The sequence below is a fragment of the Punica granatum genome, chromosome 4 (genome assembly GCF_007655135.1).
Source record: "Punica granatum isolate Tunisia-2019 chromosome 4, ASM765513v2, whole genome shotgun sequence".
NCBI lineage: Eukaryota > Viridiplantae > Streptophyta > Magnoliopsida > Myrtales > Lythraceae > Punica > Punica granatum.
In genome coordinates this window covers 10,755,834-10,769,611 of record NC_045130.1, presented here as the reverse complement: position 1 = coordinate 10,769,611, position 13,778 = coordinate 10,755,834, and the positions used below count along the sequence as shown (strand labels likewise).

Sequence of the window (13,778 nt, the reverse complement as noted above, 5' to 3'; positions counted from 1 at the left end):
TGATCTATGCTTGAATGAGGAGGCCTATAACCCGGGTGAGCTGTTTTTTCTGCTGGAAAGGAAGCCCAAAGAGAAAGAGAATATATTGTCAACGGATGAAGTGTGATGGATATATGAAAGCTCGTTTTTCTCTACCCTTATCATGTTTCTTTATGATCATTAGTTCCAAGATATAGTTCTGGAAATAAACATGGTGTAATATAGTGACGTATGATTTTGCTTGACAATTAAGATGTTTCAAGTTTAATACTCATTGTAGAACATGTATGACGACATAGCATCACAATATATTAGTGAAATGGCCAATACATTATCCATAAAAATGATTTTTTTGCCGAGATCGCTTGCGTCGGGCCCTGAATTAGCTAGAAAAGGTAAGGTATTCTTCTCATTACGAGCAATTCTATACCTATCCACCTAAAGACCACTCCTTCGATCATCAATTAATGGGATGATTATCTCATTATAATGACTACTACAGGGCAATGCGCGTACCACACGTACAATTTGAAAATAAATTAATACTTAGAACCGCATCTCCGCCAGATTTCAATAGATATATCTTAATTACTGGGGTGTTCGTTCACATTTATCTGCTTCTCTCCTAAACTCAGATAAAGTCCATGGACCCTAAGTAACAGATTACTTGATAAAATCTATTAAAGGTATGAAAATGTTTTTTTTTTTTTTTTGTACACTGGTATCCAGAAGCCCGATGGGTCCTGACAATCTGGTTCGAGCCGGGTCGGTTCACTAAGGGATAAAACTCTCTCAATTAATGAGTTTCTCCATTCTCAGGACTCGAATCCAAGACCTTGATTAAGGGAAACAAATGCCGAACCGCTTGAACCAACCATTATTGGTAAAATGATTTTCTTCTTAATAAGATATATCAAATATATATATATATATATATATATATATTTTACTTCAACATCCTAATTCCTAACTAATATCATTTGAACAAAGTAATTCAATGGAATAATAAAAATGGTTTTTTAACTATTAAAAATATATTCGGGACAAAGCATAAAAGATTAATATTAGTTTTTATATCATGTCAGATATATTAATAAATACACCTAATCATGATGTATAAAATTTTACTAACAATTAAGAGGTCATGATTTTAATTCTATTACTATATGTATATATTGAGATTATGTGATATATCGAGTATTGAATAAATTACGATTATGATATTATTGATTAAAACAATTTCAGCCCTGCTACATCGCGCGGGCACCTTACCCTGGTGTACATATATAGGACTGTCGTGTTTGGGCATAGAATCTATTAGACGGAAGGACAAACAACAAAATAAAAATCATCATGAAAATACAAAAATTTTTTTTAGTTATAAAGATGTCCATGGGTCTATTATAAATTAAATGGTTAATGATACGGATAGGCACGTAGTTTGTTTATTGTCCCACATCTAGCATGTGTTTGCAAATCATGTGTCTATCTATGTCATTAACCCTAAATTGGAAATGCACGTACCGCGGGCACAAGGCCTAGTAAATTATATATATATATATATATATATATACATGCATGTATACGACTATGATAATTCCCAACCTAGAAGCTTGTGCGGGCAATCCAATCTTAACGATATCGTACGGAGTTTGGTCCAACCAATTTCTTTCTGGGGGTTCAACCCATCCACATGCCTAATTCCATACTGACGATAAACAGGTACATTGGATCGGACCATGTCACATAATCTCCAACGAATCACCCGATTGATCAAAGCACATCCATAACGATCAGAGAACGCAATGCTGCTGTTGAGCTATATAATCAGAGGACGCGATGCGTGTATCGGTACTAGTCTCCTTAACAAAGAGGCTTCTACTTTCCTTCGTTGCTAGGCATCTTCGTAGATACGCAATATTCATAAAATTAGAAATGACCATTTGCCAGTAATGCGGCATATAATCCCGACACAATTTGTCTCCCTTGTGGATTATTCATGTCGTGAAATTTAGAAAGACTGGAGACTGTAATATCTCGTTAATGCATCTATGAAAAGATTTCCTTTCTAATGTCTCCATTAGGGAAATCTCTTAAGATATATACTGCGGGAGGACTTGCATTTATAGGGTGCACATTTCGGCTCAAAAACTGTCACTCTATATCCTTATTCATTGCCCATCCATTTATTATCCGATGGCCGACACTTCGAAAGCTCCCCTGCCAAGATCGACCCGAGGAAGGCAGAAGATCGAGATCAAGAAGCGGGAGAAGGTGGAAATCCGCCGAGTCACGTTCACAAAGCGGCGGAAGGGCCTCTTCGAGAAGGCTGCCGAGATGTCCATCCTGTGCGGGTCGAAGGTTGCGATCCTGACCTTCTCCGAGGGGAGGAAGGCCTTCTGCTTCGGGAACCCTGACCCTGATGCGGTGCTGGAGGGCTACTTGAACGGGAGGAGCCTGGGCGAGATTGAACCCTCTGGCGCATACATCCAGGCCCTGAATGAGTCCAAGCAGCTCTACCTCGAAGCCTCGATGAGGCTGGAGAGGGAGAGGACCAAGGCGAAGTGCGCTGTTCAGCCAGGGCCTCCAGGGTTCTGGTGGGCCAGCCCGATGGATGGCCTTTGCCCAGAAGAGCTCGAGTACTACCACAACGCTCTGGAGAGGATGATGAAGACCGTCACGGCGAAGATTGAAGAAGGATCAAACATGGAACCGGGACCGGCATCGGGCTTGAGCTCTTTGGACCCGCAGGGGAACAATTTACTTGTGTAGACTATAGAAACGTGTCCTCTGAAAATCTTTTCTTCAAGGGGAAAGCTCTTGATTAGGCAGTAGGCTGTCTTGAATTATATATCTTTAACTATTTCTTTCTTAATTGATATGAGTAGTTATCATGAAAGAAGAAATTTCGAGGAAGAACTTAGAACTCATGTCCTTTCTATATAAATCCAATAATGCTCTTATAATCGTCCAAGAGCACGTCCTTAGATCGGCAATGGAACTGTCAAGATTAGCCTACTGAATGATTTTATCGCTTACATCATTTCAGGATGGTTTTCGTTGATCGGATCGCCGCACCCGACTTTCCTTACCTACTTAACTCCAAACCAATCTCGAAAAGAATCAGTACACGGAACTCATGAATCCACGAAGGTCTGGCGCTTCTCCATAACAAGGAAAAGGAAAAGGAAAATCTGACGGTGCTAGCTCAATTTGTACGACAAAATGTTCACGGTCTTTGTGGGTCAAGTGGCATGTGAGGGATAATAGAAGAGCTAATCAATCAAACAAACACCTGTGGTTTATAGATGGGCAAAGACATAACATAAAGCGTAGGAGAAACCTTAGCGATGTTCATAAATGGGTTTTTGACTCTTCCCTAATTTTAATGGGATATTAAAGGGTTTTTGCTCCTGGGGTCATGAAAAGAGTTTATGGATTATTGACCAAAACCATATAGGGTGTGGAATGGAAAAGTATGGTATTTTGTCTCAAAATTCGGCTCAAACTCGTTAAGGCATAAAACTATTAAAATGCCCCTAATAATTTATTAGATTTACGGGATAACCTATTCTAATTCAATTAGGATTATGCCTCTTATCTTCTTGTTCTTAAATTCAATGTTTTGTTATAGTGAATAGTTCCAAGTTATTAAGTCGAGATCATCTTTTTATTCTTCTTTTTGTTGGATTGAGGAGCATTGGCTTCATCTTTTATGTTATTAATGAAGCTCTTTCAGGATTCACGTTAATTTAATTGGTAATTTTGATTTCGAAAAGCCATTGAGAGAGAGCGAGGAGAGAGACATAGGTACGTTAAGCGAAATGTTTCAAGACGACGAAAGGGTGCGGTAAGAATTAGGGGTAGCCAAGAGGAGCTGCGTTAGGAAATGATATAGAAGATTTGTCTAATACAAGACATGAGATACAATGTGATATTTTTGGAAAAAAAGGATACAATGTGATATTGAATATGGCATAAATATATTATATTAAGGGAAAAGGTCAATTTCGGTCCTCAACTTTTAACCCTTTTGTAGTTTTAAATCTAAACTTATTTTCGTGATTTTAATCCTACTTTTTGCTAGGGTTTTTTGTATTATTTAATTTATTGCTCATTTTCTATTTTTGGATATTTTAAAAATTATTGTAAGTGCCATACAACAAGAACATTAAATTACTAATGTATTTAAAATGAATATTTATCGCAATTTCATTTTGGTTAAATATTAGAGTTGAAATTTTTTTTCTTCTTTTGCCGATTAACTACTTCAAAAGTCCATCAAATATATAATAGTTTGGTAATGTACATTATTAAAAGATTATACCTTAATTCACTCCGATATTAACCTTAATTTTTAAGGAAAATCCACTTAATTATGGAAAAATCGAATTAATTATTTATAACATCAATTATGTTTTATTTAAATAAAGAATTATCAATATTCTTTAATGATATTAAGTAATTTCATATTTATTGTTTGGTATCTTTAAACCAATCAATAAGATAAGTAATCATGGTATATAACCAATTATATATTTTTCCAGTGAAATCTAAATGTTTTTTTTAAATGTATTTTCAGCATTTTATAAGTATTACGCTTTAGCACTTAATTGAGAACCTTTCTGAATGCACTAGTAGTAATAGATAAATCTAAAATAGTAATTTTTTTAATTCAGAATGTTTTAGTATATAAAGTACCTGAATGGCCTGGACCGATCTCAAACAAATAGGAAAAATATCTTGTGGCAGTAGCCAAGGATTAAGAGAAAAAATCGAGAGGGAAATTGTTGTTCACTTGAATAGTAAATCAACAATAAGAAGACGATGGAATAAACATAAGTCAAGAACAAAATATTGCAAGATACATGTTACCAAGTAAATTCCAAGTCTATCCATTAAGTGAGTCTGGTCTTGCAACTAAAAAGGATTTATAAGATTAGAATAAACATATACTTTTACTAAGACAAGGCACAATTATATTATGCTAAAATATTAAACTTTAGTAAATAAACGCATTAGATAAGTGGCATATAATTCGTTTATCCAAAAAAAAAAAAAGAGATGTCAATGCATTACGGAGAGAATTAACTAGAATTTACCCTTGATTGGCTTGTATATATACAACTAGTTAAAAAAGAAAGGGCTGTCCGGGAAATTGACTATCGGGAAATTGACGATTAAAGGGTAATAGGTTGAAGAAGGATAGCGATATTGTCCAGTAAAAGTAATGTATTATTTTTTACTCTAAAGCGTGATATTCTTTTTTTTTTTTGCTAAGTAAACTAAAGCGTGATATTCAAAATATTACATGTGTTAATTTAAACAGTTCGACATTTATTTCGCTTAAGTAAGGTCTCAGATTTGAGTTCTTGTGAATACAGAAAATCCACGTTGTGAGAGTTTTATCCTTAGCGAGCCGATCCGATTACACTGAATTAGTCGGGACCCAATTGGACTTTTATATACCAGGGTTCATATAAAAAAAATTTCATCGAATAATAAATTACCTCTCTGAAACTTCATTAAGTCGACTTTCACGAGATGATATAATAATAATATAACTGAGATATTGATTAATCAGAGTATAATTTGCCTCACATACCATAAATATGGAATTATATGATCTCGAATATTTAAAACAAATTTGGAATTCCAAAAGTAAAAGCAACATTACACAAAATTCACAAATATCCTAAATATCCACTAACAAATACACAATCTTTATAGATGGAGAAGATATATATTCTCATAAGCAATTTTCCTCTTTCTGTGCGCGCGCGCGCACATTCACGTACTATCATAAAAACGTACAGCACAAAACCAGTCTTCTGCATAAAAACTTTCTTCCTCATTTTATTATCGATCTACAAACATACATCGGAGTATTTGGCGATCACCGGTTGGGGCATCCTCGACATTAAGCTCGCGAAGAAGGCATGGGTCGTCCTGGGGCAGTAGTGCACCTCCCGAGAACTATATACACCTTCGAGGCGCAGGCCATGAGCACCAAAAAGCTCCCTTCGTCCTGCCATCGGCCCCCCGTGTGCAAAAATTCAAAAAGAGTATAGCACAGTGACGCATACTTTTTCTCGATAATTAGAGGTTTCGAGTTCGGTACTCGTGGGACTACCATGCTCATTTATTAGCTATTAAAATTTCTAATTCATTGTATTAAATTCACAAGTCTCATTTGTAATAAGAAAAAAGAGAGTGTAAAACAGCTATCTTAAAACTCTGAATTTAGAAATACAGGTTTTACGAGAGATTCCTCCTTATATACCAAGTTTAAAATCAACTCTCGACATTGCTTGTATTCACTAAAAAGTAAATGCATACAATTGCATAACAAACAAACTCAAGCAACTATAAATTGGAAAACAAATCTTCTTTAGTTTCCTCTTATTTCATAATACTAAGACACTACATATGAGATAGGTATACAAAATGCCTATCCTCTGTTGTAATCCTCAATATTGGGAGTGTTGTTGGAGGCCATAATTTAATCTTAACTATCGATGGGGATGTTTAGGATTGGTAGATAGTTAGGACTAATTCTGGCCATCAGTAGTATCCTTGATGCAATTCTTAAAAGAGTTATGGCCTGTTTCGTAGCCCAGAATGGGCTTTCCGATTCCGGGCAGGTTCCATAAGGGAAGGCCCACTCCTTCGTTTGGTTGCAATTTTGCGTCGGTAATGAGATTTCCGGATCCATACTTATTCCGGACGAATGGAGAAATGCTTTTCCTGATCATGGCATATGTATTGGGTGTTCCAGGCCAATTCTCTAGGCCCATTGTGAACTGAAAATTGGAAAATACCAATATTGGCTTGAGTGTCCATTTAATTTTCCAATTGGACGGACAACTCATTTGTCTCTTCCTTCGAATTTGTAGAAGCAATTATTATTTTTTATTTTATTTATTAAAATACTATAGTATATGTGAAAATAAATACGATTACAACATATGAAGCATGTTTTTTTGACCGAAATATACGAAGCATGTCGACAGAACTCGTTCTGATGCCTTTTGTTAATATATAGAGTAATATATCTTTTTGGGGAGTTCTAATAATATATATCATCTTACATAATTTAAAGTAACATATATGTCGAGGCTATTTTGATAATTTAATTTTTAATAATCTTCTCTTCTCCGTCAATTCCGTTCACACATTCCGCATTAACAAACTGTGGAAAACTATCTATTCCTTGTCCCATCTATTCTTAACGAATTCAATTACCAAATATGCGGTAAGAGTAACCTGGCTAAGGCACCATCTTTACTTGTAAAACAACAAGCCCATCTTGCTCAGTTGTTTGCTTTGTGTTGGACGAATAGGTTTCGTGTTGATTGGAACATGCGTTGAAGCTGCAGGAGTTGTCCTGGCAAGATGAAAAGGTTGTTCTTCTAACTCAGCATCCTTAAGTTTTGCCCTGGGTTAATCTCGAAATTGCAAACGAATAAGATATGTCCTTCTTAGTACGTTAAAAGAAAATCCAATGATAGAAAGCCGAAGACAACGCGAACTGAAACGAATAATATTCTCACTAAAATCAGTTGCTGCACCAAGAGAAGCTGTTAATGCTTTCCGGATCTGTTTTATATTCTCGATCGATTCATTGTTTCAAGTTGAATGGATTTATCTTCTGCATCCCTGGAAATAGAACAATCCGCTTTCACTATGCAAATTGAGGAGCCAAGAGGACCGATTAAAACATAAATGATAATACTTCCAAGAACTGGGAAAAAAAAAACTATATAGTTGAAGAAGGTTTGGGAGAGGTTAATTATCATTTTGTGTGATTATTAATTTTCTGTTTTAAGAGAAAACCAATAAAACAATTGAATTAGATTCGGGGTACTCCTATCTCTTATTCTAGAATTCGCCGCTGAGATGCCTATTGAGATTTTTGGAATCTGAGAAGAGCGCTGGGGCACCCCACCCTCCGACTAAGGTCCTCAGCAAAGTCAACTCGTTTGCACAACCCCACCCCCAGTCCAAGGTCGCCGGCGGGGTTTGACCTCGCCGGCAACTTTGGTCGGGGGTTGAGATGTTTGGCGGGGTTGTCCTCACCCATCTCCAACTCTTGCATTGCTTCTCTCTTTTTCCTTTTTAAATTTACCATAATAAAATGACATTTTTTTCCCCTTGAAAGTGTCATGCGCCACTCGTGTGACTGATTTTGACCGTAAAATTGTCGGACATGACAAAGTGCCTATTTTCATAAAAGTAAGGTGGTAACAGGCAAATTTTTAAAAATCAGGGACAAATGTTCTGTACTCTCAAAAGTCGGGGGCAAACTGATTTTCACTCTAAAAGTAATTTGAAGTTATTCAGGAAAAAACATAAACATAAACATAAACACAAACATATTTTGAAGTTGTGCAGAGCTATCAAAGCCAAGCCCGCCCTAGTGGGAACCAACAAGCAATTACTAGGATCATTACTAGGAATGGACCGGGAGCTAACACCGTCACCGTCCACCGCCCAAAAGAGGGGACAGCCCAATTAACTCACGACACCGTCAGCCCCCTGACCCAGTCAGAGCCACCGTCTGGGGCGGCGCCCCCGTTATCTCCACTGACGCCGTTAATGGCCCCCCACCAATCCCCAAACGAGGTCAGATCTCCACAACGGACAAAACAACAGCCACCCCCAACCCACAAACGCCGCCCCGTTTCCGTCGGGGGTGTGCGCTGTGCGCACCCCCTCCCTAGGCGGCGCACGTTAGCCCCACGCCACCACCACCTAATCGGTGGCCTAATCAGCCGCAACGCCACCACCATCCTTTTTAACATCTCCCCACCACCCACCACCCACCACCACCACCTCCCATCTTACCTCCTTAAACCTAATTCCCCCACCACCCAATTCTTCCTTCATCTCGTAGCCTCACCCACCGCCGCTGCTGACGCCGCCGGCGCCGGTCCCTTCTTTCTCCATTGCACTGCTTTCAGATCTCTACAGGACCAAACCCTAGCTGCAGCCGCTTTCTTCGGTTCCGATGACCACAGAGGCAGCCCCCGACTCTTCCCCTCCTATGGGCTCCCCGATGCACGATGATCCACCGTCCTCACCGGCGAAGGAGACCAGATCTCAACCCTCCTCCGCGAACCCCCGACGTCTCCCTCCGCCCTGCTGGTCCCAGGAGGAAACGGTGGCGCTGATCGATGCCTACCGAGACAAGTGGTACTTCCTCCGCCGTGGCAACCTCAAGGCCCCCCACTGGCAGGATGTCGCCGACGTCGTGTCCCGTCGCTGCCCCGCTGCGTCCCTGCCCAAGACTGCCGTGCAGTGCAGGCACAAGATGGAGAAGCTGAGGAAGCGCTACAGGGCTGAGCTTCAACGCGCCCGGTCCCTTCCCGTGGCGAGATTCGTTTCCTCCTGGGCACACTTCAAGCACATGGACGCCATGGAGAAGGGCCCCGGGGCTCCTAAAGACCCTGAAAGTGAAGAGGAGAACGAAGACATGGACGATGAAGATGATGACGAGCTCTTCGAAGGTATAGCCCCAAATTCGAGAAGCGTCTATGGTCTTTACGGGAATGGAGTTGGACATGAAACCCCTGCTGCGGGCAAATCCGGAGGTGGGTTTCGGATCAAAATCCCGAGTGCCGTTAGTATAGCCCAGCCTGGGATTGACCACAGGAAGTTCGATCGGAGTTTTGATAGGAGTTTCGGTTCTGGCCCCAGCTCCGGCGTTAATGCTAGTGGAAGTAATAGGTTTGCCAGGTTTGGTGGGGGTGCTGGTGGAGGATATGGGGCTAGGGTCCTGAGGGAGTCGGAATCGGGAAAAGTCGGATTGGGGAAGAGGGAGAGGGATCCCATGGAGGAGATGGTGGGGGCGATAAGGGGCCTGGGGGATGGGTTTGTGAGAATGGAGAGGATGAAGATGGAGATGGCTCGAGAGATGGAGAACATGAGGATGGAGATGGAGATGAAGCGTACGGAGATGGTCCTTGAGTCGCAGCAGAGAATCGTGGATGCATTCACAAGGGCTGTCACGGAGAAGCCGGCAAGGAAGAAGAAGATGGCCAAGAGGATGCCCTCACCTGAGAACTCATAGTCGGCTTTCGGTGAATTACTTTGGGTTTATGAGTCTGTCGAGAACAGGGGATGGGAACTGATCAAAGTGATAGAGACAAGTTAGTTGTTTCGGCTAGAATTCGGATTTAGGAGGTGAGAAAAAGTTAGATTATTATGTTTAGCCTTTATCTTGGTTGATTTCATAGGGATGGAAAGATATCGAGTCGGAACTTGACTCTCAATTGATAGTTCTCAAGCTTTGTAAATTTCTTATGGCTGTTCTTTGCAGTGATAGTTTTCGGATTCACCCGGTGTTGTTCGCTCTTCACTCTCCTTTATCTTTCTTTCCTCCTTGCTGTCTCGATAATTGGCAGTTTGTTTCTTAAACCATGAAGTATGGATGATTGAGGTTCCACTTGCAAAGATTATCTTTTGTTCGATCAATGTTCAATCCGGAACTACATTTGCACTCCCGACTAGGTATAGTTGTTGTGGAATGTGGTATGTCTTCACGAACTACTGCAGTAAATGTTCTGTCTTGTCATAAGACTAACTCGATTGGTATCATCTACTCATCAGTGCTAGAATGAAGTTGCATGTCTGCTTAATGTTCTCTGCGTGTAGTTGTTACTTAACCAACAATAGGCAGTTCAGTTTGAAGTCTAAATCCGAAACTGCATGCAAATTGAGGCGGTGGCTACATCATTCTGAATTTTTGCCAATTCGTGACACAATCACATATTTGTTTATGAAGAACTAAGATCAAAGATCAAGTGGTTGTGTCAGGCATGGAACTACTGCAGAGTCGGTATTTCTGCAGATTCTGCTGAGAATATTAGTGCGGGTCTTTGCAGTTTCGATGGGTTCCTTACTGGAATTACACTGTCAAATGAGAAGGATATCTGAAAATAGAGGGAAGATATCGTAATCAAGCGAGAGCATTCCAATGTAGTTGGTGGTCTAAAATCGAGCTGAATTTTGGTCATTCAAGCACATTAAACGAGCAGTTTTTCATGTGTATTGCTGTAAGAAAGGAGTGGACAATGACAGGACTTCAGTAATCAGTGAGAGGTTCTACACTATACGGATGCCTCAGTTTCAGAGGAAACAATTAGCAGCAGCAGAGCCAGAATTCCTCTCTGCAAATGGATTTGAAGGGCATCAAAGTGACTTGGTTCAAGATCAACTTTTGTAGTAAGGAAGGATATTAAGGTTGAAATCGAAAACTTCAAATAGCAAATGAGCATTAAAACCGCACATGCGAAGTCGAAGGTATATTGAGACGGGCCACCGGTTCGGAGCGAAAGCAGAGGTTGTTGATCTGCTTCAACTACTGCAGGGGATTAACTTCTCTTAAAACTGAAGCTGCAGGTCGGAGGAAAGAAAAGATGCGAAATGGGAGGCGGCAAAAAATAAAAGGGACCGGATTAAGGGATTTGAACCCGACGTGAATCGAACACGCAACCTTCTGATCTGGAGTCAGACGCGCTACCATTGCGCCACGGATCCTTGGATGCAATCAATGTGCCCATCTTATTATTTCAATATTCACAGTACTTTTGTAAAAATACTGCATAAATTTTAAAAATAAAAATGTGAGACTTCATTTAGGTATTAATCCCTACTGTATCTAATCTAAGACTAAACAACAAGCTTTAAATTCCTCGATCATTGTCATCGGACCAAATACATGGAGTTCCTCATCCCGAGTTCTCCTAATCGACCGTATTATTCTTCAGTATTTTCCACGATTTGAAGCAACCGACATGCTTTGGCCACTCGTGATAATGGTTCGATTCCGAGCGTATCCTGCCCTCCCTTTCGAAAACCTGTGACATTTCCAGTCCCTAAGAACCTTCTTAAGGCCGAATATTTTGGCAACTATGATTCGGCGGCAGTTGGCGTGCATTGTGGTGGCTGACCCGAAGTCTCTACTGTCGGTACAGAACCCGCTAAAGTAAAGTGTGTCCAAGAACCTAGCCTTGAGTCCTAATACTCTGAACGTGCCCCGTTGCATCAGGTCGAGCAGGACATCCCGTTCCTTATTCACCGTGGCATTGTCCTTCATGGAGTACCATGTTTCGAGCAAGGAGACAGTTCAGTTGTTTGATCGAACAAAGTAGAAGCCCGTGTCGATGAGGTTTTTCTCGGACCAGGGGTTGCCATTGAACACATCGATGCTGATATAAAGATCTTCCGTTTCGTTGCTGCTTAATCGGGCAAATGGGTTCCTCAACCATATAACATCGTTGTCCTGTTCAAAAATTAATTGTTAGGTGCTACAACTGAAACACCAGTGGATACAAAAGTAGTGCAACATATAACACCAGCTCTATTACCCAAAGGTTATGTTAATTATGGATTTCGTTCACGTTCTCACCCAAAAAGAATAAGTAATTTGATAAATTCATGAACATCGGAATGTATCAATCCAACACAAATCAACTGGTCATTTGGACGGAAAAAAAGAATTTTTGAATTTGGTTGACAAAGATACGTGCTATTGACATGATCAACTCTAATCTACGAGCTGTTAATTGATTAGACGCAGGAAATTAGTTCTTGAGGGGTGACCCAACAAAACCTTTCCATCAAACGGTGAAATAAATTGAGTTTGGGTAGGCAACCTTGACCTACGCAAAGTTTGGTTTTGTGGCAGTTTAGATTGAGATTTAGCGACCTCGATTGGTTGGAACCCATAATATTTCGATACTAAGCCATTTAGATGTCGTAATTGATCATCAGTTAGTAGCTAGGAAAGAAAAACTATGAGACGTGAAGGAACATATATAACCGATAACATCGAACTCATCACATATGTAAAGTCTGCATCCAATTCAAAAGTACATATAAGACGGGGATAAATTTTAATTATTCGTATATCCATATATTTCTTTAAAATTTTCTTGTAAGTTTTCGAAGTTTGGAAATATATTACATAAGATTTGTATCGCAGCAAGACAATGTACAAAGAAACATGTAAATATGGATATTATATGTGTCGGCAGAAAGCAGTGTGTAGGCCATGGTTCGTACTGCAATTTGTCAAACAAACATATATGCATATATATCGTGAACTCGCCTCATCAATTTTTGGCAAAGCCTGTTTGAGATCCCTCGATATGGAGTGATCGAGTCATCAACATTGAATCTTGACACCGTTCCCTATTTGAAAACACAATTAGAGCAGAGTAAGGAGATCGGATGTAGTGGTATCGCATGTGCCTTTTTGGCAGTATGCCATGAACTTCTTATGGCCATAATTGCTACAACTTTCCTATGTGGGCGTAGGTCACGGGATGAAAATGACATGACAATAATGTAGGACATTTCGTGAGTAAATATTCAGTATTACTTAATTAAGAGTCATAATGATCTCACAAATTTTCACCTACATATACTATGATTGTTTATTACCTCATTCAACACTCATTGAATATTTAACCACATTTCGTGAAGCTGTTCTCAATTTCCCAATGACTTGGGAATATTCCCTATCCCACCCAGAGCCAAAGGGCAAAGGCCAAATATATAAGTCGAAATGCGAAACACACATATACATGGGCTTTAACAAAGAAAATCATCCTTGAAATATTCAACCTATGAAAATTGGTTGTATACTTTCTTTCTTTTTGCCTGAAGCAGTTTGTATTTAGAAATTCAATCTCATTTAATTGATCTTTTTCTATACACAGGGCCCAATTCTAAGACATGTTGAAGGACTGAAAAAGAAGTGTTGAATCAACTGAGCTAACCCACATTTGGTT

At 39.7% G+C, this 13,778-nt stretch overlaps 2 protein-coding genes and 1 non-coding gene across 3 annotated transcripts; 2 read left to right on the top strand and 1 right to left on the bottom strand.

The window, feature by feature from the left end:
* The first annotated feature begins 1,996 nt into the window (after nt 1-1,996).
* On the top strand, nt 1,997-2,878 carry LOC116203070 (agamous-like MADS-box protein AGL62). The gene has a single exon (XM_031534736.1). The coding sequence runs from the start codon at nt 2,176-2,178 to the stop codon at nt 2,749-2,751; it is 576 nt and encodes a 191-aa protein (XP_031390596.1). The 5' UTR covers nt 1,997-2,175; the 3' UTR covers nt 2,752-2,878.
* A 5,947-nt stretch (nt 2,879-8,825) lies between these two features.
* LOC116205359 (trihelix transcription factor ASIL2-like) lies at nt 8,826-10,323 on the top strand. The gene has a single exon (XM_031537940.1). The coding sequence runs from the start codon at nt 8,990-8,992 to the stop codon at nt 10,049-10,051; it is 1,062 nt and encodes a 353-aa protein (XP_031393800.1). The 5' UTR covers nt 8,826-8,989; the 3' UTR covers nt 10,052-10,323.
* A 1,125-nt stretch (nt 10,324-11,448) lies between these two features.
* On the bottom strand, nt 11,449-11,520 carry TRNAW-CCA. The gene has a single exon. It is a non-coding gene; the product is annotated as a tRNA-Trp (tRNA).
* Between the last annotated feature and the right edge of the window lie 2,258 nt (nt 11,521-13,778).